General features: G+C 41.9%; 1 protein-coding gene across 10 annotated transcripts in view; it reads right to left on the bottom strand.

The window, feature by feature from the left end:
- Window positions 1–26,625, bottom strand: part of QKI (QKI, KH domain containing RNA binding) — a 182,532-nt gene that overhangs the window by 105,047 nt on the left and 50,860 nt on the right. For all 10 annotated transcript variants that reach the window (XR_012318031.1, XM_073671413.1, XM_073671414.1 and 7 more), the window contains exon 2: window positions 23,275–23,423. Coding sequence is in view for 9 of the 10 variants with exons in the window: in XM_073671413.1 (XP_073527514.1) it covers window positions 23,275–23,423 (149 nt within the window). In the remaining variant the exon portion in view is untranslated. The remainder of the gene's footprint in view (window positions 1–23,274; window positions 23,424–26,625) is intronic.

Here is a 26,625-nt window from a genome sequence, read left to right as displayed (position 1 = left end):
AGCTGAAGACTCAAAGTCAGAGTACAGGGGAGAGCTTGTGTATTAGGTAGGGAGAGAAGAAAGTGTTCTTCCAGTGTCCATCTTAAAACAGCGCTTGTCAGTGGCAAAGCAATATTTTTCCAGCATATTTTTTTTGTGCTAGCTTTTTTTTTTTTAAAGAAAAAAAAAAACACCACCGGTCTATTTTCCCCGCTGTTTTAGGGGTCAGATCGTTGCTTCTGCTGTCCACCTTAGTCCACTTAAGAAGGTGGTTAGTGCCCAACGCAAAGAAGTAGTCCAAACATTTCCTACTGTCTGCTACAAAGCACGCACCAGGAGAGGATGGATACTGTTTCTACTGTTGGGGACACAGTACATTTGCCTTTTTGCAGCTTGGCCCACATGGCACAGTTAATGTGTAGGTGTCTGTGGCAAGACCCTCACGTGATACACATTTTATCCAACAACCTATACTGGTTGGCCACCTTTCTCGATCCACAGTACATGGAGAAAGCTCCTCTCCTTTTGGAGTCACCAAAGAGTTTTACAATGGAATCATTCAAGAGGGCCGTTGTAGATCAGTTACTGAAAACATCACCCTCAGACAATGCTGCTGGCAGAGGTACTGGCTCTTTTCAACACCAAGGGATAATGGGGAGACACACGAACACTAGCTCCAACAGAGGTGGGGGGAAAATGTGCACAAATTGGGCAATTTTCAATAAACCAGCACAACAGCAATGGCTATCTGTGCCTGTAACAATGCCAAGGAGGGATGAGTTGCAGAACATGGTCAAGGTGGACTTAAGTGACCATACGTGCGTCCTTTCTGACGCTTCAGTTCCCTTTAATTATTGGGTGTCTAAGCTGAACACTTGGCCTGACCTCTTCTTATATGCCTTGGAGGTGCTGGCCTGCTCGGCTGCTAGTGTGGTGTCTGAGCGTGTTTACAGTTCGGCTGGGTCAATCATCACTGATAGGCGCACACGCCTCTCCACGGATAATGCAGACAGACTTACTCTGATTAAATTCAACAAGGACTGGATATCTGCACCGTTTGTAATCCCTCCAGATGAGAGAAACCCAACCTAAATTCAGCAAAAATACAGATTCATGCTACTGCTGTTAACGTCACTCCCTTCCCATAAGAACCCGTTTCCTTCCTTCGTCAGCCATGACTCAGCCCACAGGGCTAATTTTTACAAACCCTATGCACATTGTGCAATGGACAAACCAGGACAGTATTCCTACACCAGCCTAACTACTATTTGTGATTGGAGGCCCTTGGGATGGTGGCTTCCTGCGTCAACCATGACTCAGCCGATAGGGCTAATTTATACAAACCCTATGCACATTGTGCAGTGGACAAATCTGGAATGTACAGTGGTCCTACCAAACTAATATTTGTCATTGGAGGTCCTTGTCACAGGTTGTGCCACATTGTGACGGAAATAGGAGATACATATTCAATAGAAATGTACTGTCAGTCACCCTATTTGGCAAAAAACATGCCTGGCTTGTGCCACATTGTGACTGAGATAGGGGATACATATTCAATAGAAATTTACACTGACTGTTGATGACCGACTGATGGCTCTCGGAAAACTTGAATTGAGGACCACAACTACTACAGTACTCCATCGTAGATAATGTTTGTCAAGGGAGGCCCTTGTCATGGAATCTCCCTGCACCTATGACACAGCCCCCAGGAGTAATTATTGGAAATACGATGCACATTCTGCACTGGACCAAGTAGTACAGTATCAAGAAGTCTTCTTTTCCTATATAATCTGGGGAATATTGACAACCAAAATCTCAGCCATTTGGAGAAGCTTCTCCAACCCATCCTGGAGGGGGGGCACCATATATCCTTTGCCCATTGACTGGCACAAGTGATATATTTGAGCTCGTCATCCAGTTGACTAGTGCAGCTTTTATTTTTCCGGTTCACAGAGTTCAGCCATACCTGAGGATCGCAGGCTGCACTCACAGCTACCTTCTAGTACTCCATGTCTCTTGGCTATTTTCTCTGTAGTCTTTGCCCTTAAATGAGTTAAATAATACAGTGAGGGCCCTACAATATGGATAAGTGAGGGCACTCAAATGTATTGTACACAAGTGGGACCTCTAAAATCTCTAGAGGGCACTTCAAAATGTATGTTACAGGGCCACATGAGGGTTCTCCTAAAACTCCGCTTTCGTGCCTACTGCAGGGCCTCTGAACATTTGAATTTAGGGCCGCAGTATCACATGGTTGTGGTGGTGGAGGAGGAGGAGGGTCAAGCCCAACGCTACAATGGGCACATTGTAAACTGCTATGGAATATGTATTCCACTGTCTGAGTGTCAATGATGTCCCTCCAAAGCGCATGTTACAGAGCCACCAGAGGCCTCTCAATTCAAAGATCAACATACCTACTAGTAAGTTCTAGCTGTGCTTGTAAAGTGCTGGGGAATATCGAACTAAAAAAAACAGAATTAGTCTTACCGGTAATGTTTCCAGGAGTCCACATGACAGCACCATAGGAGGAGTAATCCCATATCCTGTGCAGGGACAGGAAGCACAAGAGGTTAAAAGCCCCCCCCCCCCCCCAACCTCCTCAGTGATGTTCCAAGAACCACATTGGCTGTGTACAACAAAATTTTATTTTAGACTGCTTAGACATATGTTAGAGTCACATACAGTAGCAATACAGGGAGGGAAATAAGGGTGCTGTCATGTGGACTCCTGGAAACATCATTACCGGTAAGACTAATTCTGGTTTTCCAGTACGTCCCCATGACAGCACCATAGGAGTATACCCAAGAACTCATAGCTTAGGGTGAGATAACTGACTAAAGAACCAAACGCAGATCTCTGCTGTGAGAGAACATCTAGCTTGTAGTGTTTGTAGTTATTTGTTCAATGGTAGCCCCTGTTCTAGTTGCCCATGAGGTGGAAATCGCTCTGGTGGAATGGGCTTTGATATCTTTCAGAAGGACAGCCTCCCCCTGAAATTATACTAGATTAATCATGGATGTGACCCATCTAGATAAGGATGGTTTTGAAGCCTTCCTGCCTCTATTTTTTCCCCCCAAACTGTATAAAAAGATTAGAGTCTAATCTCCAGTTCAGAGTGGCTTCCAAATAGGCCAACACTGCTCTGCGGACATCGAGATGGTGGAACTCTTCCTCCCTCTGATTCCTAGGGTTTTCGCAGAATGATGGAAGAACCACTTCTTGGTTTAAGGTCATTGATGACACCACCTTCGGGGAGAAACTTGGATCCAGCTTCAGAATGATGCAATCATCCCAAATCTGCATACAAGGCTCGACAACAGATAGAGCCTGGATTTCACCCAACCGTTTAGCCGTGGTGATTGCCACCACTGTTTTCAAAGTCAAGTTCTTTATTCCCAATTCATTAACTGGGCCGAAGGCAGGTTTGCAAAGGACTCTCAGGACAAGATTCAGATCCCAAGGAGGAGAAGAAATTCTCTGGGTAGGTTTAAGTCTTTGGATTGCCTTGACAAACCTGATTATCCAGGGATGCGAGGACAATGATGTGTCGAAGAAAGCACCTAGTGCCGCAATCTGCACTTTCAAGGTACTTGGTCTAAGACCTGCGTCAAATCCCGCCTGCAAGAAATCAAGGATCGCAGGGATGTCTGGCTGAGAGGTGTCTACAGTCCTGTGGAGCTGACAAAAGGTCCTCCATACTTTTTTATATATGGCCTGGGTTACAGGTTTTCTACTAGCCTGCATAGTCTGGATCACTCTGGCGGATAAGCCCCTGTTCTTCAGGATCTCCCCTTCAGAAGCCAGGCTGAGACCTGGAGTTGTTGAAGATTCTGATGCAACAGTGGACCTTGCGTCACAAGATCTTCCTGAAATGGTAAAATGATTGGGTCTTCCAACGCTAGATGACGTAGAAGGGAGAACCAACTTCTCCTTGGCCAGAACGGGACAAGTGCTATGACTGTCGCCCGATCTTCCTGAATTTTCCGCAGAATTCTCGGAATTAGAGGAGCAGGTGGGAAGGCATAGGTTAGGCCCTCTCCCCAATATTGTGAGAGTGCGTCCACTGCAAGAGGATGATTCTCCTGGGTCGAGAGAGAAGAAAGATGTCTTTGCATTTGTTCTGGATGCAAAAAGGTCTAGGTGCGGCTAACCCCATCTGCGAGTTAACTGCTGGAACACCTCTTCCTTCAGTTCCCAATCTGAAGCCTTCATCTGATGCCTGCTGAGGTAATCAGCCTCCTGATTGTCGGATCCCCGAAGGTGAACTGCTGAAATGGGAGCTCACCATCTTCTCTATACCTAAGAATACCCTGTTGGCCAGGGACTGGAGTAGTGGATGTCTTGGTCCGCCCTGATGTCTGATGAAAGACTGCCGTGATGTTGTCTGACAAAATTTTTACATGTCTGTCCTTTAAGACCGCCCAGCTTCTCTGTAAGGCTTCCCAGATTGCCTGTAGTTCCCAAAAATTCGATGATCAGGTCTGAATCTCTGTGGACCATGTTCCTTGGAGATAAGAATCTCCCACTTGAGCTCCCCATCCTGCGTTTGTGGTCACTAAAAGACAAGGTTCCAGAATCCACTGCACTCCTTTCTGTAGATTCTTCTGGTCAAGCCACCAGTGTAGAGAGTCCTGGGAGTCTCTGGACAAAGACATATTCCTGTCTAGGTAATTCTGATGTCCGTCTGTCACTTCCAGGATGCATTTCTGTAGAGGCCTGGAATGGAACTGGCTCCATCTGACGCAGGTGATGCATGACGTCACGATTCCCAAAATACTCATTGCCTTCCGGATTGAAGGTTTCTTCTCTCTTGCAAAAGAACGAATCCTTTGTGGAATTGAGAGCATCTCGTCTTCCGGGAGACAAGACATTCGTATTCAGGAGTCGAGATGGACTCCCATGGACTCCCAGGAAGATGTGTGATGTACTTGGGACAAGATTGGATTTTTCTATGTTCACAATCAAACCCAGGCTGGTTAATGTCCGTAGGACAAATTCCAGATGTTGCGTCATACCTAGAGGAGATCCTGCTACCAACAGGAAGTCGTCCAAGTACGGAATGATGGTAATATCCCTGAGTCTGATATAGGCTACCACCTCTGCCATGATCTTTGTAAAGATTCTGGGAGCAGATGACAGGCCAAAGGGAAGACATCGGAACTGGTAATGTAGAATCTGACTGCCTGATGGTAGTGCAAACCTCAGATATTGCTGACTTGAGGAATGTATTAGCAGGTGGTAGTATGCATCCCTGTGGTCCAGGGTGCACATTACCACATCCATGTCTATTAGAGGGATGGCTGATCTTACTGATTCCATGCGGAATTTTTTGTAGCGGACCCATCGGTTTAGGGGTTTCAGGTTGATAATCGTACGGAACTCCCCTGACGGTTTCTGAAAACAGAGAGGAATAATGGCCCTGATGTTGATCGTGTTCTGGAACTGGTACAATAACCCTCTGATGTAGCAGCTTCTCTATGTCTGCCTGCAGACGGGAAAGAGAGGTAGGGGAACCTCTCGTCAGGCAGAATTTTTAAGGGAGATTGAGAAAATTCTGTCCTGTAACCCTGCACTATAGTTGTTAGTATCCAGGGATTTTGAGTTACCCGATGCCAACTGTTTCTGAAAAACTTTAATCGCCCCCCTTCTCTGACAGTCATTGTCGTTTTGGACGGGAACTAGTACTGGGCTGGTATTTTCTATCTTTGTTCCCCTTATTAAAACTCCAGCTTGTGGACCCCCCTTTTTTCTGCGTGTTATATTTACGGGAGGGGAACGGTTTACAAAAGGGCTGCTCCTTTTTCTCCTCAGGGAGGCCGTTCTTTTTATCGGATGCTTTTTCTAGAATGTCATCTAGTACAGGTCTGAATACTCTGTGCCCTGAAAATGGAATGGAGCACAGTTAGTTCTTAGAAGCTGTATCTCCAGACCATGTTTTTAACCAAACAGCTCTACGGGCCGAGTTGGAAAGCGCATTATTTCTGGCCGCAAATCTGACCGATTCCGCTGAAGCGTCGGCCATAAAATTTGTTGCCATTTTTAATAGGGGCAATGACTGAAGGAGAGATTCCCTCGGGGTGCCATCTCGTAGGTGACTCTCTAGCTCTTCTAGCCAGACTCTCATGGATCTGGCAATAGATGTAGCAGCGACATTAGATTTAATAATTGCCACTGACGCTTCCCAGGCTTTTTTCAAAAGTCCATCCGCCTTCCTATCCATAGGATCTTTAAGTCCTGACGAGTCTTCAAAGGGGATAAAGGTTTTCTTGACCTCCTTAGCCACCGGGACGTCAATTTTAGGAATAGTGTCCCACACATTGGTGTCCTCTGGATCAAAAGATAGTCGGGCGCGGAAGTCTCGTGGTATGGAGAGTCTCTTCTCCGCATCCTCCCATTCCTCTAGTATCATGTCCTTCACATGGGCATTAACAGGAAAAACCATGGCTCTCTGGGTTCTAAGACATCCAAACATCTCATCCTGAATGTTACTGCTCTTCTCCGTTTCCTCTACCTGCATCGTGTTTCAGACTGCTGGTAGAAGAATATCCATACCATCTGAGTGGAACATGTATCTTTTCCGTTCCCCCGCCCTGAGGTAGACTAATGGTCTCACTGTCAGAGTCGCCAGATGGATCGATTTCACCCTCAGAAGATGGTGCTATATCTTCTCTGGGTCTTTTGGGGCCCTGGACATCCTGGACTCCTGAACCTGGGGGCTGCAGAGACTAAATAGAAGCCTGAACCTCTTCTTTGATTATATTACGCATCTTGTTTAATAAAGCTCCGTGCTTCTCCTTTAGCATGGAGGCTCTACATTCAGCACATAGACGTTTTGTATACGAGTCGGGAAGTCTGATGTTACAATCCAGGCACCTCTTGGATTTTACAGTGGCCTCCCCCCCCCCATGTCCTTTTTCTCAGAAGGAGGTGGTAATTGCCCAGAGACATCCTATAAAAAATATGGAGGGCCTGGTAAGCGTAAGCTCCATTAGCCATATAAAAAAGGGTAATGGTACACTTACATGACTGTGGGGAGATCCAGGGAGGGTATCAGGGTGAGACATCTCTGCCATTTTGCTGTCAGGGGTGCCCAAGCTGTAAGCCTGCCTTTGATGCTCCCCAGCCCAACCTCTTATACCTTACCTGGTCGTCCAGTCATTTCCTCCTGCTCCCTGGCGTCTGGTCTAAACGCGGTTTGAATTTCCCACGAGACCGCCACTGGAAGTAGTCATCTCCAGACTTCCGGTTTCGACGGCGGGCGGTCATGAAGCCGGGAGAAGCCGGACCCGTCCAGAACAGGACGCCAAGAGCCCCAGCACGCCGGAGGGATGAGGGACTCCCGACAAGGAGTGTCGGCCCAAGACCCGTTTGACGGCGGGAAGGAGAGAGCCAAGCCCCCTCCCCCCCCCCCCCCGATGTCCCCTGAGGTATCTCTATCTTCACACCAGCGCTCCTCCTGTGCTCCCTGTCCTGTGTAGGGACAGGAAAAACACTGAGGAGGTTGGGGGTGGGAGGGCTTTTAACCTCTTGTGTTTCCTGTCCCTACACAGGATATGGGATTACTCCTCCTATGGTGCTGTCATGGGGGCGTGCTGGAAATGATGTATGACAGAAGGACCTACAAAATGTTTAAGTCAGGGCCCTCCCAATTGTAAAAGGCAAAAAAAAGCCACAACAGTATGTGTGAACAAACGCTAGAAGGGATATTTCTTTTGTTTCTTTGGTTTATTTAGCCTTATATACAATTGATTTTGTAGGAAAAACTGTTTCTTTCAAGGCTGCATTATACAATGTATATTGTACATTCTACCTTTTGTGTCTCCCCCATTTCCTCATAAGACTGTAAGCTTGCGAGCAGGGCCCTCACTCCTTTCGATACGAGATATGCTTATTCTGTATTGTCTGTATAAGTTCCCCCTAAAATTTGTAAAGTGCTGTGGAATATGTTGGCGCTATAAAAATAAAAACTATTATTATTATTTCTTAACCTTTTTGGCCTGTTAAATGCAATTTAGAGTAGGTTTGGTAGTTGTTCTTGCGTGTATGTAAAAGTGGCGCAATACTGCGACAAACTTATTCCCAGAAACCATATGCGAGTCAGAAATGCATGCAGGCATATTCTCCAGTCTCTTCCCATTCTGTTTCATCACTTTCCCATCCATTTCACCTTTTCCTCAGGCCCCCCAGACCCCTTTGTAGGGTCCAGCAGAAAATTACTTGCATTTCCCATTGACTTACATTGTACTCGCTATTCGGAACGAATACGCGATTATTACAAAGTACTCGTTACGAGTATAGCGATTAATATTACGGTAGTCGCTCATCACTATTAATATGCCATGAAACATTAACTCCTTAAACGTGACATACAATATTACTATCAAACTATGCCAACAATCCTGAACAGCCTATATAAAAAGTGTGGTATTTACAAGAGAGGAATAAAATATTAAAACCCTACAATAGATACATTTGGTACTAGAAGACTGAATTGCTGAGCAATAAAAGAAAAAATTACTAATAACGAAAAGTCTGGATGTACAGAAAAAAAGGGCGTGCAATCCTTGCCTTTATTTTGACTACGCTCCAGTAAATATTCAGAAGGACAGCAGTTCAAGGAGAGCCGAAAAAACATCACAGCATGGTTATTCCCTGTGTGGCTTAGAAAGGAAATGTCTGATTGCTGAAGAGCTAGCACGTAAATCAACACTGATCAGGATCAATCAAGCCGAGGTGAACACAGACGTAGCTTTCAATTCCAAGTCACACGTGCAAAGCTGTGTCACAGCCCCAACACACGGGAACAAGCCCAGCGCCTTATATACGGACTGGTTATCCCCCAAAAGAGCAGGACACGAGGACGCAAACAGAGCTACTCCCTTATTTCATCAGAACACTACCGACCCCATGGTCATTGTGCAGTGAGACTATGCACAGTCCTCGATAAGGAGAACGCAGGAATATTTCTACTAGTGCTGGAGGAGGCAGCCGCTGCCGGGGAAGGCTAGGTGCTAGATGAAGGCCGACACTGTCGGGTACATGTATGTAGCCAGGGCTGAAGCTGCCATCCATGACATTCAGCAGCAGCTCATCTACACGGATCCATTGCATTTACACAGTGATTGCAAATCCTAATCTGTACTGAACAATGGCTAAGCCATCCCTGCTTCTGTTGTTGAATGTGAATAATGTAGATTTAGGGGATTTAACCGGCTTGTCTAATCTGGGCTGCATTATTGTTAAATGCATTTTTTCTCTGCTTCTAAAGCCTCCATGCACCTGTTCTGTGGGGCGAGCGCTGTCGCCAGCATCGGCCTGTTTTGGTTAGATTCGTTTCGTGTTGATAAGACAATCATTCAGAGCCCCTGGAACAGGCTGCAGTGACCTTTTGACGAGAGCCGCAATATGAATGAAAATTATTTTTGTAATCCTTCGGGATTCTGCACGATTATTTGTAGGCATTTGTGGTTCTTTATTTGCCTTTACAGAGCAATATAGAGAAGAAAAAAAGATGAAACTGCAAAAGGAAAGATACCAGGGAATGCTTTTTCTGCCAGCTCAGAGGCAGAGGAGGATTCAGCGGCAACCTGCCACCCTGCTCTTGACCTTCCCCAATCAGCATCAATTGAACTCATTACTATCTCACACTGGGGTCTTCACCGCTACCACGCATACACATGGGGGAGTCAGTGGAAACATAGTAGAAAACTCAAAATAAATACATTTACACATAAAAAGTCCCTGCATCATGATGAACTAATCAAACTTAAAAAAAAAATAGTGTAGAAATGAGTTGCTGACATACACACTACTCTCATATATTATATATACACACAAGACATTCAGCAATTATCACTACAAAAAATACTTTGTCCGGATGATGCACATCACTTGTTCCATGTAGCGCAGGCTCAATAATAAAAAAAATACACTAACGAGCACAGACAAATATCACAAAACAAACCACCAACTGTTAACAGTGTCCTGTGTACTCAAGAGGCTGTGGAATCGGAGTCGGTGTCCATTTTGGTGGATTCGGTATAAAATGGAGCAACTCCAACTCCTAAAATATCGAATAAATTGGGTACAGTAGTTCAATGCAGTTTGTGGGGAATATTTTTTTTATAACAATTTGGGAAAGTTATGAAATGTCCTATAATGTCCCATTCCGGATCTAAGGGTCTAGACTTTTAGCTGAGATGAATCTGTGCTACAGTAAATTTATCACTTAAACACGAGCCATGTATGAAGGAGTCGGTGTCATGGAAATTGAGGAGTTGGGGTCGGAGGTTTGGCTTACCGACTCCACAGCCCTGACTAACATTGCACTGTACAGTGGGTAAAGGGAAGAGAAGCTCACCATATAGTCACCACCTTTGCCTAGAAATGTTTATTTTGGAGGTCCATTTTGTCAGACAACCTATTATCTTTGTGGTAAATGACCAAAAACGCCCTACAAACACCACATATAGTGTAAGGCGGGTGAGGCTTTGGTCAGTAGCTATACCTTAACCTCTTCCCTCCACAGCCCTTTTTTTACTTTTCCATCCACATAGCCATATGAGGGCTTGTTTTTTGGAAGGATGAAATGTCATTTTGAATGACTACATTCATTGTAACATTTAAGGTACTGGAAAAATAGGAGAAAAAAAAATCTAAGTAGTGAAACAGATCATGCTATTCCGCGCCTTGGTTTTTGGAGGGTATTGCGTTTACGGCATAAATTATAGGGTAAGAATTTCGCTGAATCATTATGAACTTACTAAACTTGTACAGATTTTTCATTTAAGTGGAGAAGAAACTTCAGAGAGGTATAAAACTAGATTTTTAGGTTTGTGTCATCATTTTCTGAGACCCATAACATTTTTGTTAACCGTCAGTTGAGCTGAATGAGGGCTTTATTTGTGTGTGTGTGACTAGCTGACAGTTTTATTGATTTTTTTTTTATTTGTTTTTTTTTACACTATATACGATATTTTTATCTGTGTTTGCATTGATTAGGGAGGAGTGGTGATCAAAAAAATGCTTATCTGGCGTTGGGATACTTTTTTTTTCTCATTTAAGCGTTTACCGATCAGATTAATACATTTTATATTTTGATCAGACTTTTACAAATGAAGCAATACCAAATGTGTTTTTTTATTTCTTTATTATGAATTGAGAAAAAAGGAGCGATTATCTCCTTTATATATAATTTTATTATTTAATATATTTTTTTTAACTTTATTTTTTTTAATCCCCAAAGGAGACTTAAACCTGTGATCATCCGATTGCTTAGACTATACACTGCAATACCAATGTTTATTTATCCGTATGTGAAAAACACTGATTAAACACTCATGTACATGTGTTGTTTCCTGAAACAAAAGGAAGTTATAGTAAAAAAAAAAAAAAAAGCCCAGCAGCCAGAGTGAAAATTGCAAGAACATTTTTGTTATTTTTAAAAGGAGTGCTGACCCACAATACATATTACATGAGCTATAGAGTGTCATTGGGGACTTAGCCTATACAAAACTTATATTAGTCCTTTACCTGTTACCATTACAGTGCTTGAAAATAGAACTTAATTTGTATACAAATTAGGAGGTTCTGGTGCACCCTTGGCAAGAGAGAGGATAACAAATATGAGCAGCTCTTGAGTTTACGCAACCACCAAATAGGTGATTATCCCCACTGCCATCAATGATAATAGAGTATTACTGGTGGCAGTGAGGATTTCCTCTCCGCTGACTACACTTCAGACGAACGCGCTTTGTGCATTGTGACATGGTGTGAAGACGCACCTAAGCCCCCTCATTTGCACACAAATTAAATTTTCTCAGGCACTGTACAGGTACCATGCTAGTATGATTTCTATACTGGCTAGGTCACCTATAGCACTATATAGTTAATTTAAAATCCATTTTGGATATGATGCTTTTTTAAACACAGATTCTGATAAATTAAAAATATTATATATATTGCCAAAAAATTTTTGGAAATCCATTCAACACAAAAACCTGATTTAATAAACCATTCCATGATGGTAGGTTGCCTTTAAAATTAATTTTAATTTGCGCTAACACGTCACAGGATTGCAAGGTATAATGATACATTAGAAGGAGAGATGTCAGGGTGCCATAGCATCCGCCTGGTACACACCTTCTCAGGGAAAGTGAACAAAGAGCAGAGTCAATTATGGTAAATAGGCCATTTACATGTGCTATCTTACCTTGTCAATACTAAGAAAAGAATGAATGAAAAGCTGAGCAGGAGGCAAATATTTGCATTTCAATGAGATGACAGATAAAAGTTATGCAGGTTTCTGGATCATCTTATTAACATTAAGAAAATGTCCTTAAAAGACAAAACAAAACAATCAATCAAAACTAAAAGCAGAAGGTGGTGATAAGTTGGGTGCATGACGCAACATTTCTGGGCATCTCTACATGGGAGACAAATTACTAATAGGTATAAACCAATGGGATCATGGCCCAATACTGAACAGATAGTAACCAAGCGGGAGATAAGGAAATGAATCCCTTCATTCCAGAAGAACAGACCCTGGAAAACCTGACTAACAGACACATTGTCTTTTGGAGCAAAGGCTTGTCCTTCCAAACATTTGACCTTAGCTGTCAGCACTAGTGATAAGACCACCAGCTGCTGGTTTTTCTCCCAGAGCTACAATACATTCTCTTCCTTTTTTAGGGCACTGCACCCCTGCAACAAACAGAAGGGCTTAGAACAGCTGCTAGAATGTCACAAACCTATATATTTAGCTCTGAGCTCATTTCTCGCCACGCTCAGAGTCAGACTCCTAATGTCCCTATTTACTCCACTCTGTCAACATTTCTGCCTAAAGAGATAAAAAGTGAATGAGCAAGTAGCCACCAGAATAAGTCATCCAGAACGACGAATAATCATAAAAAGGGCCATCCATTCTCGCAGCGTGATCTGCAGACATGTGAACTGGAAAGAGGTGTGTTGACACACGAGTTCCTGTATACACAGATTTACGTCTGACAATTGCTTCTGTCACCATGTCTAAGACCTACTCAATATTTGTCATCTGCACCATAGCATTAAACAGAAGGATGCAGAAGGAGACCGTTACAGGTCGCGAAAGAAGGTCACCATCAACGCGGCTTCTCTCATTTTGTTTGGTGTCTGAGTAATCATGCAGCCATTATATTCTAAGAGGAACCTCGGACCATACACTGCACAATGTTATTGTAACTCCATGGTTAAGATCCATAGACAACATCTGCAAGGAGTTTGTATGTTCTCCCCGTCTTTGCGTGGGTTTCCTCCCACACTCCAAACACATACTGATAGGGAATTTAGATTGTGAGCCCCAATGGGGACAGTGCCCATAATGTCTGTAAAGCGCTGTGGAATCATTTTATAAGCAAGTAAAATAAATAAATCATCTAGGTCTCAGCACACAGCCAGGTGACCTCGCTGAGTTTCCAAAACCAGCTACAAAAGCCCTTGTGGCATTTGATGGATCATGCTACAATCCAAAGAGGAAAAACCCTCAGTACAAAATCTGGGGCATACACATACAGTAGATGCCCAGTGCACTGTGAGCCCCATTAGTGCCCCATAGAAAATGAGCCATAATGTGGCCATGTCCAAGGGGCCTAGTCTACAGGTCTGTTAAATTCATGAAGTCCATTACTGAAATGAAAATCGAGAAAATAGCAGGTTACAAGGTGCAAGTCTGACTGATGTAATAACCATGTGGAAGAAAGTGTTTCTAGAGGTTCTGAATAATCAGACAGATTCATATATAGCTACAGATCGAGAATAGATATCTATTCTCTAAGTATCCATGCATCTCCAGTGCCAGTCCAACATTTGGGCACCCAACATATAAGGCATAAATGCAATAAATTCTTGGGATAAGTACATGTCTTTAATTCAATTCACAGGGGACTTAGATTTACAGCACCACTCTAGCCCTGAAAAAAAAAATGCTGGAGTGGTGCTTTAATTCAATTCACTAGAATCAATACAATTAATTTTTTTCTGCCATTAAGACATTTGTAACCCACAAAGTTCACATATTTAATTGGAAACATTCTCAGCATGTCCAGGACTTCTTGTGAGAGGAACACGGCCTCCTCCCGCACAACACAGTGTCAGGCAGCATGTGTACGTCTGAATATAGGACTCCTTTGACCTTGCTTTGTTTTACCCTACAACTCTACACCCAGTTAAAACAAGATCCCTATAGAGCTTTCAGCCATGGGTGAACTTTAGGAGATACAGACACAAATTCCTTACATTTTTACATGTGATGACAAAGTTATAAAAATGCTCAGGAGCTCATTTTTTAAGTAGCACAGAAATGCAATGCTAAGAATTGGAGCTGTGTGTACAGATGTACATGAGGGAATAAAGCCTACAGGTGCACGCCAGCATTCAGCACGCGGGGGCGAGGAGGGCTCTGCTTCTGACAACCCTTTTCACTTCCTTCTTTTTCTTCCGTTATAAATAACCTCCCTACATTTATTATTTCTCATCCTTCTTAGGCCTCATTCAGACGTAGATGAATTTCACGGATAGATTATGTAACCCATTAAAAGGTATGAAGCAACTCAAACATTGGTGGATTATTTTGAAGATCTTGTCTCTGCAAAAAAAAAATTAAAACGCAAACCGACAATTACGTCTTTGATCAGAGTTATGGATCAAAATGACCCATGTTCAAATCTATGGGTCTCGGTCATAAAAGTGTTCAGCCTGTGTAATATCCTTGATTAACATTGCAATTTAATTTTTAGGCACTGACCAAACACTGATAAAAAAAAATACTCGTGAAAGTCAGACTTTTTTGCGTATGTAAAAAAAATCACTGACGTCTGAATGAGGCCTTAGGATGAGCCTGGTGTATAGAACTTCTATGGTGGCACAGCGATTGGATGCCCCCAGGTTATGCCAAGAATGCCCTTCTGGTTTGAGCCCTATGGATACAGTCAGCATGTGCGCCAGGAGCTTTCCGGAATAATATACCAAGCATGAAGTAAAAACTACATGTGAAGACACCCGTTCAGAGTAAAAGCAGTTTTTGTGCATTTCAATATTAGGCACTGACACTTGGGCTAGTTCGCTTCATTACACAATACGGACACATTTGTTGTCCCTGCTGGGATGTACTTTCTTTTTTCCCTAAACAGATATGGGTTATATTGGTGTCCAAGGCTTACAATTACGTTACTTCAGAAAATAACACCAAAGTAGAAAAATGCTGTCTCTATAATTATCATGAACACAGGGGACAGTCGTCGTCCCCCCACCTCCATTTCTTGCGTGAGCCGGCACACGTTCCGTAGCCGTAATACCAATACAAAGCACTAAACTTCTCTTTTGGATTGGATTTCTGAAGATAAACCAGTGTAGTAAGTGGGAGACCACTATAATTTCTATAACACTGGCAGAAAACTCTGAATTGTACAAAATAACAATCTCTGTCGTAGCAGCAAATTATATAGTGAGAGCAGTCAGCCGTTAAGACCTTCAACACTGGCATTTCACAATCTGCCAACAATCAAGGCTGGCAAGGCAGTTTCTTCAAATTGTATATATAAAGGTGGGTGGATGTGCTCCTATCAGCTGCTTTGTCTACTGTATCGGAAATTTGCTCCGTGTTGATTTATTATGCCAGTGTTGTTCCACTTAATTAAAATGATGTCACACAAAATGCTCTGGCAAAATAATTTCAAAGTGCATTAGCTACAGGACACTGGAAAGGCCAAGAGGAAGAGGGGAAAACACATTCATTAACCCTGCTGCTCCAACGCCGCCCTTCACTACGCTGGTGCAATTAGAAATCTGTCAAGTCGGACTTGTTTATGGGAATTAACTTTAGGGTTCGCATGCTTTAGGATATGAAGTGCAATGTATAAAATGTCATAGGACTCTGCAGCCATAACACACAATTACTTACACTAGCTAACAGCATGGCTACAATATCGCGCATTGTGCCGACAGTCATTCATCGACTCATTTTCTAGGAGAATCTGCTTATTAAAAATAGCAGGGCCAGCATGAGGAGCGTCTCCTGTGAGTGCATCTCTACAGAGAACGCGGCTGCCTGTTCCCAGAACTGGCCTGAGTACAGGAGGCCATACACGTTAGATTAGCTGTGGGCAACACCCCGATGAGCAGGCACCTGGCCAAGAGTGCTGAATGAGGGGATGCCATCTATAATGCTCCCCATCTCACACAAGAACCATGTATACATCTTTTGACTAGTTACAATGTGTGGAGCTTTCCAATAATTATCTGCTTTGTACTAGTTTCGTTTGTGGGGATAGTGGAGGAAAAAACAGCAACTCTGCCATGTGTGTGTCCTGTTAGAGGACTAGAATCTGAAATCATTTCATCACTTTTGTAACACTCTACATTACATTATTGCCATCTAAATTAGTTGCGCAGCCTATATTTTTTTACCAGGTTAAATAAAATAGATAGCAGATGGAGGAGGCGGCAAATGGAAGACATTTTATGACCCTTCCATATACATTCAAATGAATGGCTCCTGTACTGGAACATTTTATTTCTGTCTTTATAATCCCAAAACGCATTTAAAAATGGAAATAACTAGTGGACATGTGGACATAGTCTTACAGATATACATTTGTAAAGTGGCCAAACTCCTGCTCGCACCTCCATGGTAAGCATGCACATAGCGCCTAGGGACGTGTGCAGGTTCCCTTTACTGCCAAACTACCTACTTGAAACTCAACAAGCTTAATCCTTCTGCTTTACTCCCCTTTCTTCATGTCAGATATCAAGAGAGAGTTAGGAGGACCCAGAGGTCACTTTTTTTCATGACAATGGACACTTATTTTTCCCGAGGGTCAATATTTCCACTCTCACTTGTGCCACAATCCAATCTTTCTATGACAAGAAAAGACAATGGGAGACTAGACCTTGAGAATGTGATGTACAAGGACGACAAGATGTGTAGCCATTATTGAAATAGGCACCGATCTTCTAATTATAGCACATATTCAGCACAGTGACAATTCAGATTGATTAAGAATTACACTTTATCCAGTTAGACTAATGAATGATGGGAAGAGGATCAGATTTATTCAAATACTACAACTTAAATAGGATCTGTCACCCGATTTCACAATACCAATTGCATGTGATACTAAAAAGACCTCTTCGATCTGATTAGGATGCAGGATTTACAATCCTATGAAAGTTTGACTCCGACACAAGCTGCCAATTTCCAAGCATGCCCTCCAAATATAAGTGATGGACAGAGCAGATGATAAAGAACACAAGAGAACCAACGAATTTGCATTGTGGTTATGGTTTGTAAACATGGAAAGTAACTAACAGACCTTGCCGCTGACGATGCAGATTTCCCTATGTAACCTCAAACCTGAGCCACAACTCTTTCACTATAATACCTGCACCTATCCATTTACACACACACCCACAACAGTTATATTAATGTTATTCTGTTACCAAAAAATAAGGAGCAATACACAGTAATTTGATTTAACAGAGTCCTACTGCACCCCATATTGTGACCATAGGGAGTCATAGCTCTGACCATGTGAGATGCTTCCCGACCATTCATGAGCTGCACACATCAGAAAATGGCGTAATCTTCATAGCAGGTTGTGTTAAATATTGTAATAAAAAATGGAAATCTTGTAATTTTCACTTAGGCTTTTATAAAATCATATTGCTTGTTGTTTCAGGAAACGATACATGTACAAAACCAATGGTTAGACCCCAACCCTACCTTTTGTAGAAATATCTGCTGCAATTAGCTTGTTCAAAGGTCATTGTCAAGAGAGTTACAAATGGTGGATCCTGTGTTACCAGCTGTGTATAGAGGTGTTACCTCTCATTGTAATCCTGCCTCTGATAACAAGGAGCCTTGATGAAAACTCTTCCTGAATAGTGATGAGCGAGTATGTCTCATTAACCGTTTCGGCGGCACGCTCGGGCGCTCGCCGAGTATTTTGGTGTGCTCGGCATTTCTTTTACTGGCTGCATGTGTCACGGCTGTTAGACAGCCGTGACACATGCAGGGATTGCCTAACAGACGTGTCACAAGCAGCCGCGGTGACTGTAAAAGAAATGCCGAGCACGCCAAAATAGGGTTAATGAGAAATACTCCTTTATTACCATTCCTGAAAGGACAGGAAGTATACATCTGAAATATCCCTAGTGGCCAGTGTGAAAATTGCAAGGTTACTTGTATCACCACCATTTCCTCTTGCGAGCAGGGCCCCTCACTCCTTGTTTGACCCATAGAATAAGGTGTTGCTCTTATGTGCGCTACAGTTCGTACATGTGCCCTATGAGTTATACAGTTCTGAAACTATATCTTAGCGCTGTATAAGGATTATCATCATCAGTGTAATTCAGAGCCAAGTTAGTAGATGAGATTTTGAAAACCATACTGGCTTTTTTTTATTAATTGTGCATGTGTTGGAATCTGCCATATGTCATTCTCATCTGCAGATTTCACTCACGTTATCGGGAGGAGAGCAGCACCAATCACATTGTGTCATATCTATATAAATAAAAAAATATATATTTTCATGAAATTATGACGGATGTGCAAGTGAATTGGGTCGAAGAAACCCTTTATACCCAACAGAAATAGCTTGAAATGGACCGGTTTGTATGCATTTTTGGTCCAGATTTGGAGTACTTTTTTTTTTTTTTTATTAACAAGAGAAAACCTTTCATTGTGCACTTAAAAAAGCAAAAGTGTTTTTTACACGTGTTTTGATGTACTGAAGAACACTACAAAAGCCGGGCTTCATCGCTCTTCTAGGAGTGTTCCCATACCGGACATGATTATCTTTCACACCCAAGAGCAGTTTTATGGAAAAAGCCGAGTGCTACATAACTGAACCAAGTAAAGGCAAAAAAAACACTATGTAGCCAAGTTTTCTCCCCAAGTGTTGTCGATTACTCAGGCTGAAATAGATCTTGGGCTTTACAAGAAAATTCCGAAGCCAATTTCATCAATGATGATGAATACTCCTCCAGCATGTACCATAAAGTCTACGTGGGAAAAAAAACTTATCTATATCATTTCAGCATTTTAATATTCGGTGATGATGAGATGTTATTTAGTTAGTAAGCTCCCTAAAGTACAATTAATCCCCAGGTTCATCATTTTGTTGCACTAATTAAACATTTTAACGAAAATGGTCAAAAAGTACGTAGAAGCTGTTTATCACTGCTGCCCTTTGAGCTCCACAATACTCCGAGGACTGGAGGCTTTAGATGTGATAATTATTGAGTTCTTGAGTTTGACTAAGAAGCCACAGAGGAACACCAGTAGTGAATTTCACATTAATCAGAGTTAACACTTTTTTTTTTTTTTTATTAAAGCTGTAATTATAATTTAAAAAACATTTATTCATTTGTGAGAATAAGGGAGAGCAGTTTAACATTGAAGAACATTCAGATGAAAGTCTTCGATTAAGTCAATTTTGTTAAATACTCTTCAATTAACAATTCAACAGAGGTTTCACCAAAGAGAAGAAAAAGTGCTAGCGCAAAACTTTGTCTAGAGCAGAATTTAAAGTCTTCATAGTGGAAACATGAAAACGGGTTGAATTTTACGTATAGTAACATTTTTGGAAACTGAGATTTTGTAGTCTGCAAAATGTGATTTATTGGGTCACAAACATTGAAAGGTCATCGCTCCACCTCGTAGACATGTGTTGGCGCTGGCTTTTCAGAAAAACTGACTCACTGTACGGGTTGTTTTCTAAAGAACCCAAAGGATTCGGCAGTATTAAATTCAGATTCAAATGTAAACAAGAGGAACAGTTTAAGTTCTCCGTTTTCCATTACGTTAGAATATGCCAGCATTATAAAAAGGGGTGAAACCACAGGAAGTGCATGGTGGCCATTTTAAAGGGAACCTGTTATGTAAAAAGAAACACTATAAACCTGCAGATATAGGGATAATCTGGAGGTTAACAGCATTCTGAAGCTGTCTGGCACCCACACTGAGAGCCCTGCTGCAGGAAGGAAGTTAACTTTATTCTTCCCGCCAGCCTTGGGCTTTCAGTCATTGGGGTGGGCCGGCGCAGCTTCAGTCACCGCTCAGTGTATATTGAGTGGCGGCTATAACCACGCCCTGGCACTGACTGACAGCCAGCTCTGCAACATCAGAACGTTTCTGCAGATTAGTAGCAATTTTTAAGGCCGGTTCCCTTTAAACGGCATGATATCCTAAAAGGTCTCTAAGCAAGCATCTAGAGAAAAATACAGACTGTAAGAGTATGTTCACATTTTTCAATCTCTACATTTAAATGAATTCCGGAAAACCCAATTCAGATGAGTAGGGCAATCACAGAAATTTCTGTTACAAATAATTGTGTATAAACAAATTGTAATTGAAAAAAGGGGAAAAAAAAAAGAAAAATTTATGGATCTGAAAAACTCTGAAAAAGTTACGATAAAAAGTACAAAGTTTATATATAAGGAAAAAGAGAGACAAAAACTACGGCCATGGTTCATCGAGGCAGGAAATGTTTAAGGCGCTCTTGATGAGGAGTGACACTTTTTAATGAATCAGGAGAATCCAACGAGTGGTGTGCCCTCGCTGTGCGCCACAAATCTTACTCCAGTCACTGACTGGATTAAAACTTCTGGAGTAAGGTACTCCACGGCGTATCATGAATTTGATGAGCTTTGGTGTTCCACTCCCACCCAGCCCATTTTGGGAGAAACTGCCGTGAAACCGCCAAGTGTTTCTAAATTTTTGTTTAACTCTTGAGTTGCGCAAAGATTTTGCAAGCTTTCATAGCTTTTCATGCCAGTTTCCAGATGAAAAAGCATTGATGAATCAGGGTCTATGTGATAAAACCAGAAATGGTGTCAGCTTGTACGGAGCAGTGTGAGATCTCAGCAGCAGAGAGGTGGGCGAGACACTGAGGAGCAACAAATGGGTGGAGATTGGAGTTTACACTTTCAAATCGACTATAAAACCGTTCTGACCATTAGATGGTTTAAAAGATCCACCCAGAATATATGCAGCTTGCATTGTAAAATCTGGTGATCGAATTACTTGAAGCAAATCAATGGGATTTCAACTCTAATGATTTTAGAAATCCACACCACTCTTGGGCTACCAAACTATTCAGACCATGGTTCAGTGAAGTCACATGGTATATCACATGATCAGTCAATATGTCCGAAAAAGATCAGGGGTTGACGATTACATCACGTGATTTCAGAGCTGTGGACGGGCATTTTTGGGATACACCGACTCCAGAGAGCTTGAAGTGCTTTATTTTCAGCTCAAAGGAAATAATGTGAACTTAAAACCACAATTCTAGCTATGTGAGGGTACAATACTGTCTCTTTAAGAGCATTAACATTGATCAGTCACAAAATTGTGGTGGTCACAGAAAACTACTCTGACAGTACATGGGGACAGGAGACATTTACTGTAAATTTTATTTAGCCAAAAAGATCTCCGAAACATTATTTACAGCCCTTTAAGGTTATACTGGAATATATACTTTTATTTCCAGCCAGAGACTTGCAAAAAATTTCAATTTTTTTCAAATTGTGCTATTGCATTTAAATTTAGAAATGAAATCGAACAACAGAAACCTATTTCATGCTTGGGAAATTCTATCCCAAATCTATTTTGGGGAAGCTTTAAATGGACACATTATCGCAGGGATGCAATTCGGTCGCCTTTCCTGAAATATTATTTGTCAATGTCAAGAGTCGGCAGTAACCTTTAGTTGCTGGGTTCAGTGACTGCAATGTCCCAATGCTGTTTGAGTCTAAAATTGCCATTTTGGTTACAAAGACAAGACCATAAGAATACAATCTGTGTACTGCGGCACAATTATAAGGTCACCATCTACTCATATCCACCATACAAGACAAATAATGGCTACAAATAATAAGAATTAGAACAACCACAGAATTGACCATTATAGGATCATGGCCGTCACTGTGTTCAACAGCATACACAAAAAAAAAAATCTGCATGCAGCTCTATTCTTTTTCAGGTCTGTATCAATGTATCAGAACCTTTGATGCAGATGTGAACCTAGCCTTAAAATACAGGATTAATGGGATATCCCCATTATTAAATGTTATGAGTGCACGTTATCAGACATGACTTTAAAGTAGCTCTGAAATGCCGCAATAGAATGGAGCTCTATTCGTTTTCTGTAGGACTTCTGAATAAAGCAGAATACTGTGTTAAAGAGGTTATACAGTACCATTTCATTGAAGACCCATCCTTTGGATAGGACATCAATGTGTAATCGGTCAGGGTCCGACACTCGGCACCTCCACTGATCAGCTGCTCTCTGTGTCGGCTGGAACGGCTCGATTGCAGAGCTGCCCCGGCTCCGGATAGTGGCCACAGCAGGGTACTGCACATCCGCCTCCAATTCAAATCTATAGGAGGTGGATGTGCAGTACTCTGCTGCAATCACTATCAGAAGACTGAGCAGCTCAGCAATCGAGCATTTCCGGCCAGCGGCCGCTGACACAGAACAGTTGATCAGAGGGGTGCCGGGTGTCTGACCCAGGCCAATCAGTCACCTAATGAAAAAGTAATGGACAACTTCTTTAAGCAACCTCTGGTAGTCTCCTAGAATGACTAGAGCAGTGGCCATCTATCCGTTCAAGAGCCTTATTTGAGATCAGTAGCACTGCGAGTGATCAGACCAACACCAATCTGAAAGTTTTACACCTATGGTTTAAATAGATAACTTTAAGCAGCTGATCTGTCATCAGACATTCTGCCTGAATATGTTTAATCCCAGACCAACAGCTCCAAGCTTTATACACTAGAAAGGGGCACAAACCAATACTGATAACAGCCCAAACATTGGTGACAGTTACATTAATAAAGTGTGGAGTCTAAAAGGGGCGCTATGCTTTATGGAATAGAGAACACCTACTGAGCTGTATATAGGACTCCCACAGAAGTCAATGGGGAAATGTGCACAAACAGGCCCCGACGGGCGCAGGTCACAGAGATGGCACTTGCATCTATCAAAAATGGATGATATATTCTGTAGATATTCCTTAAATGTTGCAGATGAGAATGCCACCTTTAAGAGGATTGTGTAATACAGACAAGTCTTTCCCGTATTAACCAGAGAAGTAGCCTCTGAAGGATCACAGTTATCAAGTGCAGTCGAAGAATAAAGTGAAAATACACGTCGGCCACTTTTAGCATCACACTAGCACCATGATATCGCAAATCAAAATTAATAATGCAACTGCCTCAATAATAAGATCACACACATTATTAAAATTTATACTTACATCTGGATATTCTTTTACAGGCACATAAAGTTTTTCTTGTAACTGTACAACAGGTCCAATACCGTCAGGCAATTCTGAACTTCGCCTGTCAGGGTTGCCACTGCCATTTAATGTGTCATTGTACATGTCCTTCCGTACCCTGCTGATCTCTGCATGGAAACAAACAAAAAAACACAATCAATAGCCGCCATCTACAAATATACTGGTATACAGTAACCTAGCTTCAGTGCAGATTTACCGAGAGCAGCAGGGGGCGTATTCTATACAGCGGCACGTTACAGCTAGCCATGGCGTTGTGCCATACCCCAGATTCGGCCTATTGGACTTCCACTAACAGGTGCCAGGTTCAGGACATTTTAATGCACATGGAAGGTATTTTCCATTTTCATTTGCTTCTTACAATAACCTAGCAAATATTGGCTTGTGTATAAAAGGAATGGTTGCTATAGCCTGCTCTTAATTTACAGAGAAGATAATGCTAAGATGATCAAACTCTTTCCAAGTATTGAGTTTTGTTTTCAGGTTTTTTTTATAGTACAGTTATTTCTTTTACACAAACTATGAATATAATAGTCTGCTCTGATGCTCCGTCATCACAATGGCCTCTTAAAGTATTTTACAGTCATCAGAGCATCTATTAGTAGGCAGTTACTTATGCGACTCCGATGCACTAATTTTTCTTTTTTCCGTAAAAACGCATTTCTAGTCTTGAAATGTGTATAAGTCACATGTCTCCAAACGGGATAAATGGGGGTGGACCACGAGTACAACCTACACTTAGCATCCTACATCCAACAATAAGGGCTGTGACTATGAAAGTGATGGATGGTGGCTAAAACAGAAATGCTTAAGAGAAAAAAAAAGCAGCAGCCATGTAACGGGCTTTTAATTTGAAAGGTCATTCTATTAAAATACAGTCGAAAATATATCAAGTATGTCAAATAAATTGAAAGGGCAACAACATAATGGACCTGAGAGACCAGCGAAAAATGCTGCCCCAAGCAAGTAAGCAAAACTGGCTCCCAGGGTACGAGCCGGCGTGTTCTGCACTAGACGGGAGCTGGTTTTACATAATCAGCTGGTTGATTTTAAAAATGATAACCAAATCCCTAGCAATGCCGGAGATTACCCTGGATTAGGGGCTTGTACTCACTTGCTATTGTAACAGCCTTTACATTATTATGCTTCCTCTGTGGCCATAAGGTTATATTCAGCCTACATAGGCGGAATTTAAAAAGATTACAGTACCCTTGGCAAAATCCTCATCAATTTCACATCACTTGTAAAAAGTTCAGCCTACGATAGGATGAATATACAGTGCGGCAGATACAGTATTCCAGGAAAGAAAAATAACCAAACCACCTATATGCTATAGTAAGTGAAGAAAAGTATGTCACTACATTATTTTACATTCGCACACACTATAAAATAATAATAATAATAATAATAATAATAATATATATATATATATTTATTACACACACACATATATAGATATATTACACACAAACACACACACGCTTTTTTAAGCATCTTCATTAACTCCATGAAAGATTAGTACATCACTAATGTCAAGTGAGTTTAGGCATGTCAGCTGAAGGGGGAGTGTGGCCCGCAGTGGTTCCAGTGGAGACGTGGTGGGGCTGATGAAAGCCTTGCAGCTGGACTAGGGAGGTAAGACTTCTCCGAGCCTGCAGGCTTTCCACACAAAAGAAAATGATTGAATTCTGAAATTGAGAGAGCTGACAAATCAGCAAAAGCACTGTCCATTAATCACTAGCGTGACAGTTTAATCATCCTAAGTACTTTTATAAATAGTGCTCACAGGAGAAAACCAGATTTTATTTTAACCCCTTATGAAGAGTGTCTGCTAACCAACTGTTGAAAAATTAGCTGTATGTCATCCATCTCAGCCCTGCAAAGAAATCTACATTTTCTGAGCACCAAGCCAGCTTACAGCCTTCCGGTTATCTCTAGCCAGCCACACTGTATTCTATAAAGCCTGTACCGTGCGGCCCAGTGACTCAGGGCTGCTGTATGAACGGCACTGGCCTAGGAGACAATTCTCCTTTGGAAAATATATACACACAGTTTTCCAGATGAGAACCAATAATCTCCACCCTACAACAATTTCCTTTAACGTGCAAAAGAGAAAGAAAAACAGTTTTAATCTGTTTTTAGGAATCATCATCAAAAACCTTAATGAGCGATGCCATTATTAGCCAGATTCACACGTTGGTACTACGATTGCCAGAATTTCCCAATATCAGATTTCAGAAAATTGTGACAAAAAAATATGCCACAGACAACATGGTGTGTTCACACTAGGCGAGTACATCGTGGATTTGTAATGCCATGTTCACCTTCACACAGCATTTATTTATTGTCCCCTTAATATATCAGAAATCAGTGCACAGATTCAATAGTAAGGTCTGTACAGATCGGTGTATGGATCGGCGTGTGAGCCCACATCAAAGAGGGACACGACGGAAATGTAAGTCATATGTCAAAAGTAACGCACTAAACAGTCTTCATCAACAATTTGCTGCTGAAGAGTGTTTTAATAAGGCAATATTCACACATGCATTTTTCTCATCTGCGTGCTGTTGCTTTTTGAGGGCTCCTTTACACGACCATATTGTTGGTCAGAGTGCTTTCCATAAAAGAAATGAACCACACCCGAACCAATTTTATTCAATGAGGCTGAGCAGATGGGCATTTTCACTGATCAAATCTGCGCGTGAATAAAATCGCAGCATGCACTAGTTTCTTCCATAAAATTGGATGAGACTCATCCATTCAAGTATTTGGGTGTGCAAGGATGCAATACGAGGGCACAGTATAGCATCCATTATTTACAGATACATTGTAATTCTGCAACATCGGAAACTGTAAATGGTTAATAGCTGCTGAGTAAAAACGGATTATATACGGACAGCACACTGATGACAAGTGAGAAAGAAATCGTCCCACTTCCCTGGATTACATGGGGCGATTTTTTATACGCTCGAGTTAACCCATCCTGAATGTGACAACACCCTGACCGTTTAACCCCTGACCAACATGCGCCGTATATCCCCCTTTGATGCAAATGACAACTGATCCACCTGTGACTGTTAACATGTTAAATGCCGCCGTCAATCTCCAACAGAGGCATTTAAACGCCAGAAGCGTGTCACAAACCACACCCATCGGCGCGCCCGTCACATGATCGCAGGCCATATATGGGTCGGCCTAGCAGTCGGCGCTCATAGCAGATGAGCACTTTTGTTACACATAGCAGGGTTGAAGCGCAAACTATATTTTATAATATATATATATATTCACAAAAATAAATAAATAGAAGCATAT

Source organism: Phyllobates terribilis, unplaced genomic scaffold (assembly GCF_046119375.1).
Source record: "Phyllobates terribilis strain yellow unplaced genomic scaffold, ASM4611937v1 Scaffold_3__8_contigs__length_932513732, whole genome shotgun sequence".
In the NCBI taxonomy this organism is placed as follows: Eukaryota; Metazoa; Chordata; class Amphibia; order Anura; family Dendrobatidae; genus Phyllobates; species Phyllobates terribilis.
Note: the sequence above shows the minus strand (reverse complement) of the source record. Positions and strands in the feature narration are given on the sequence as shown.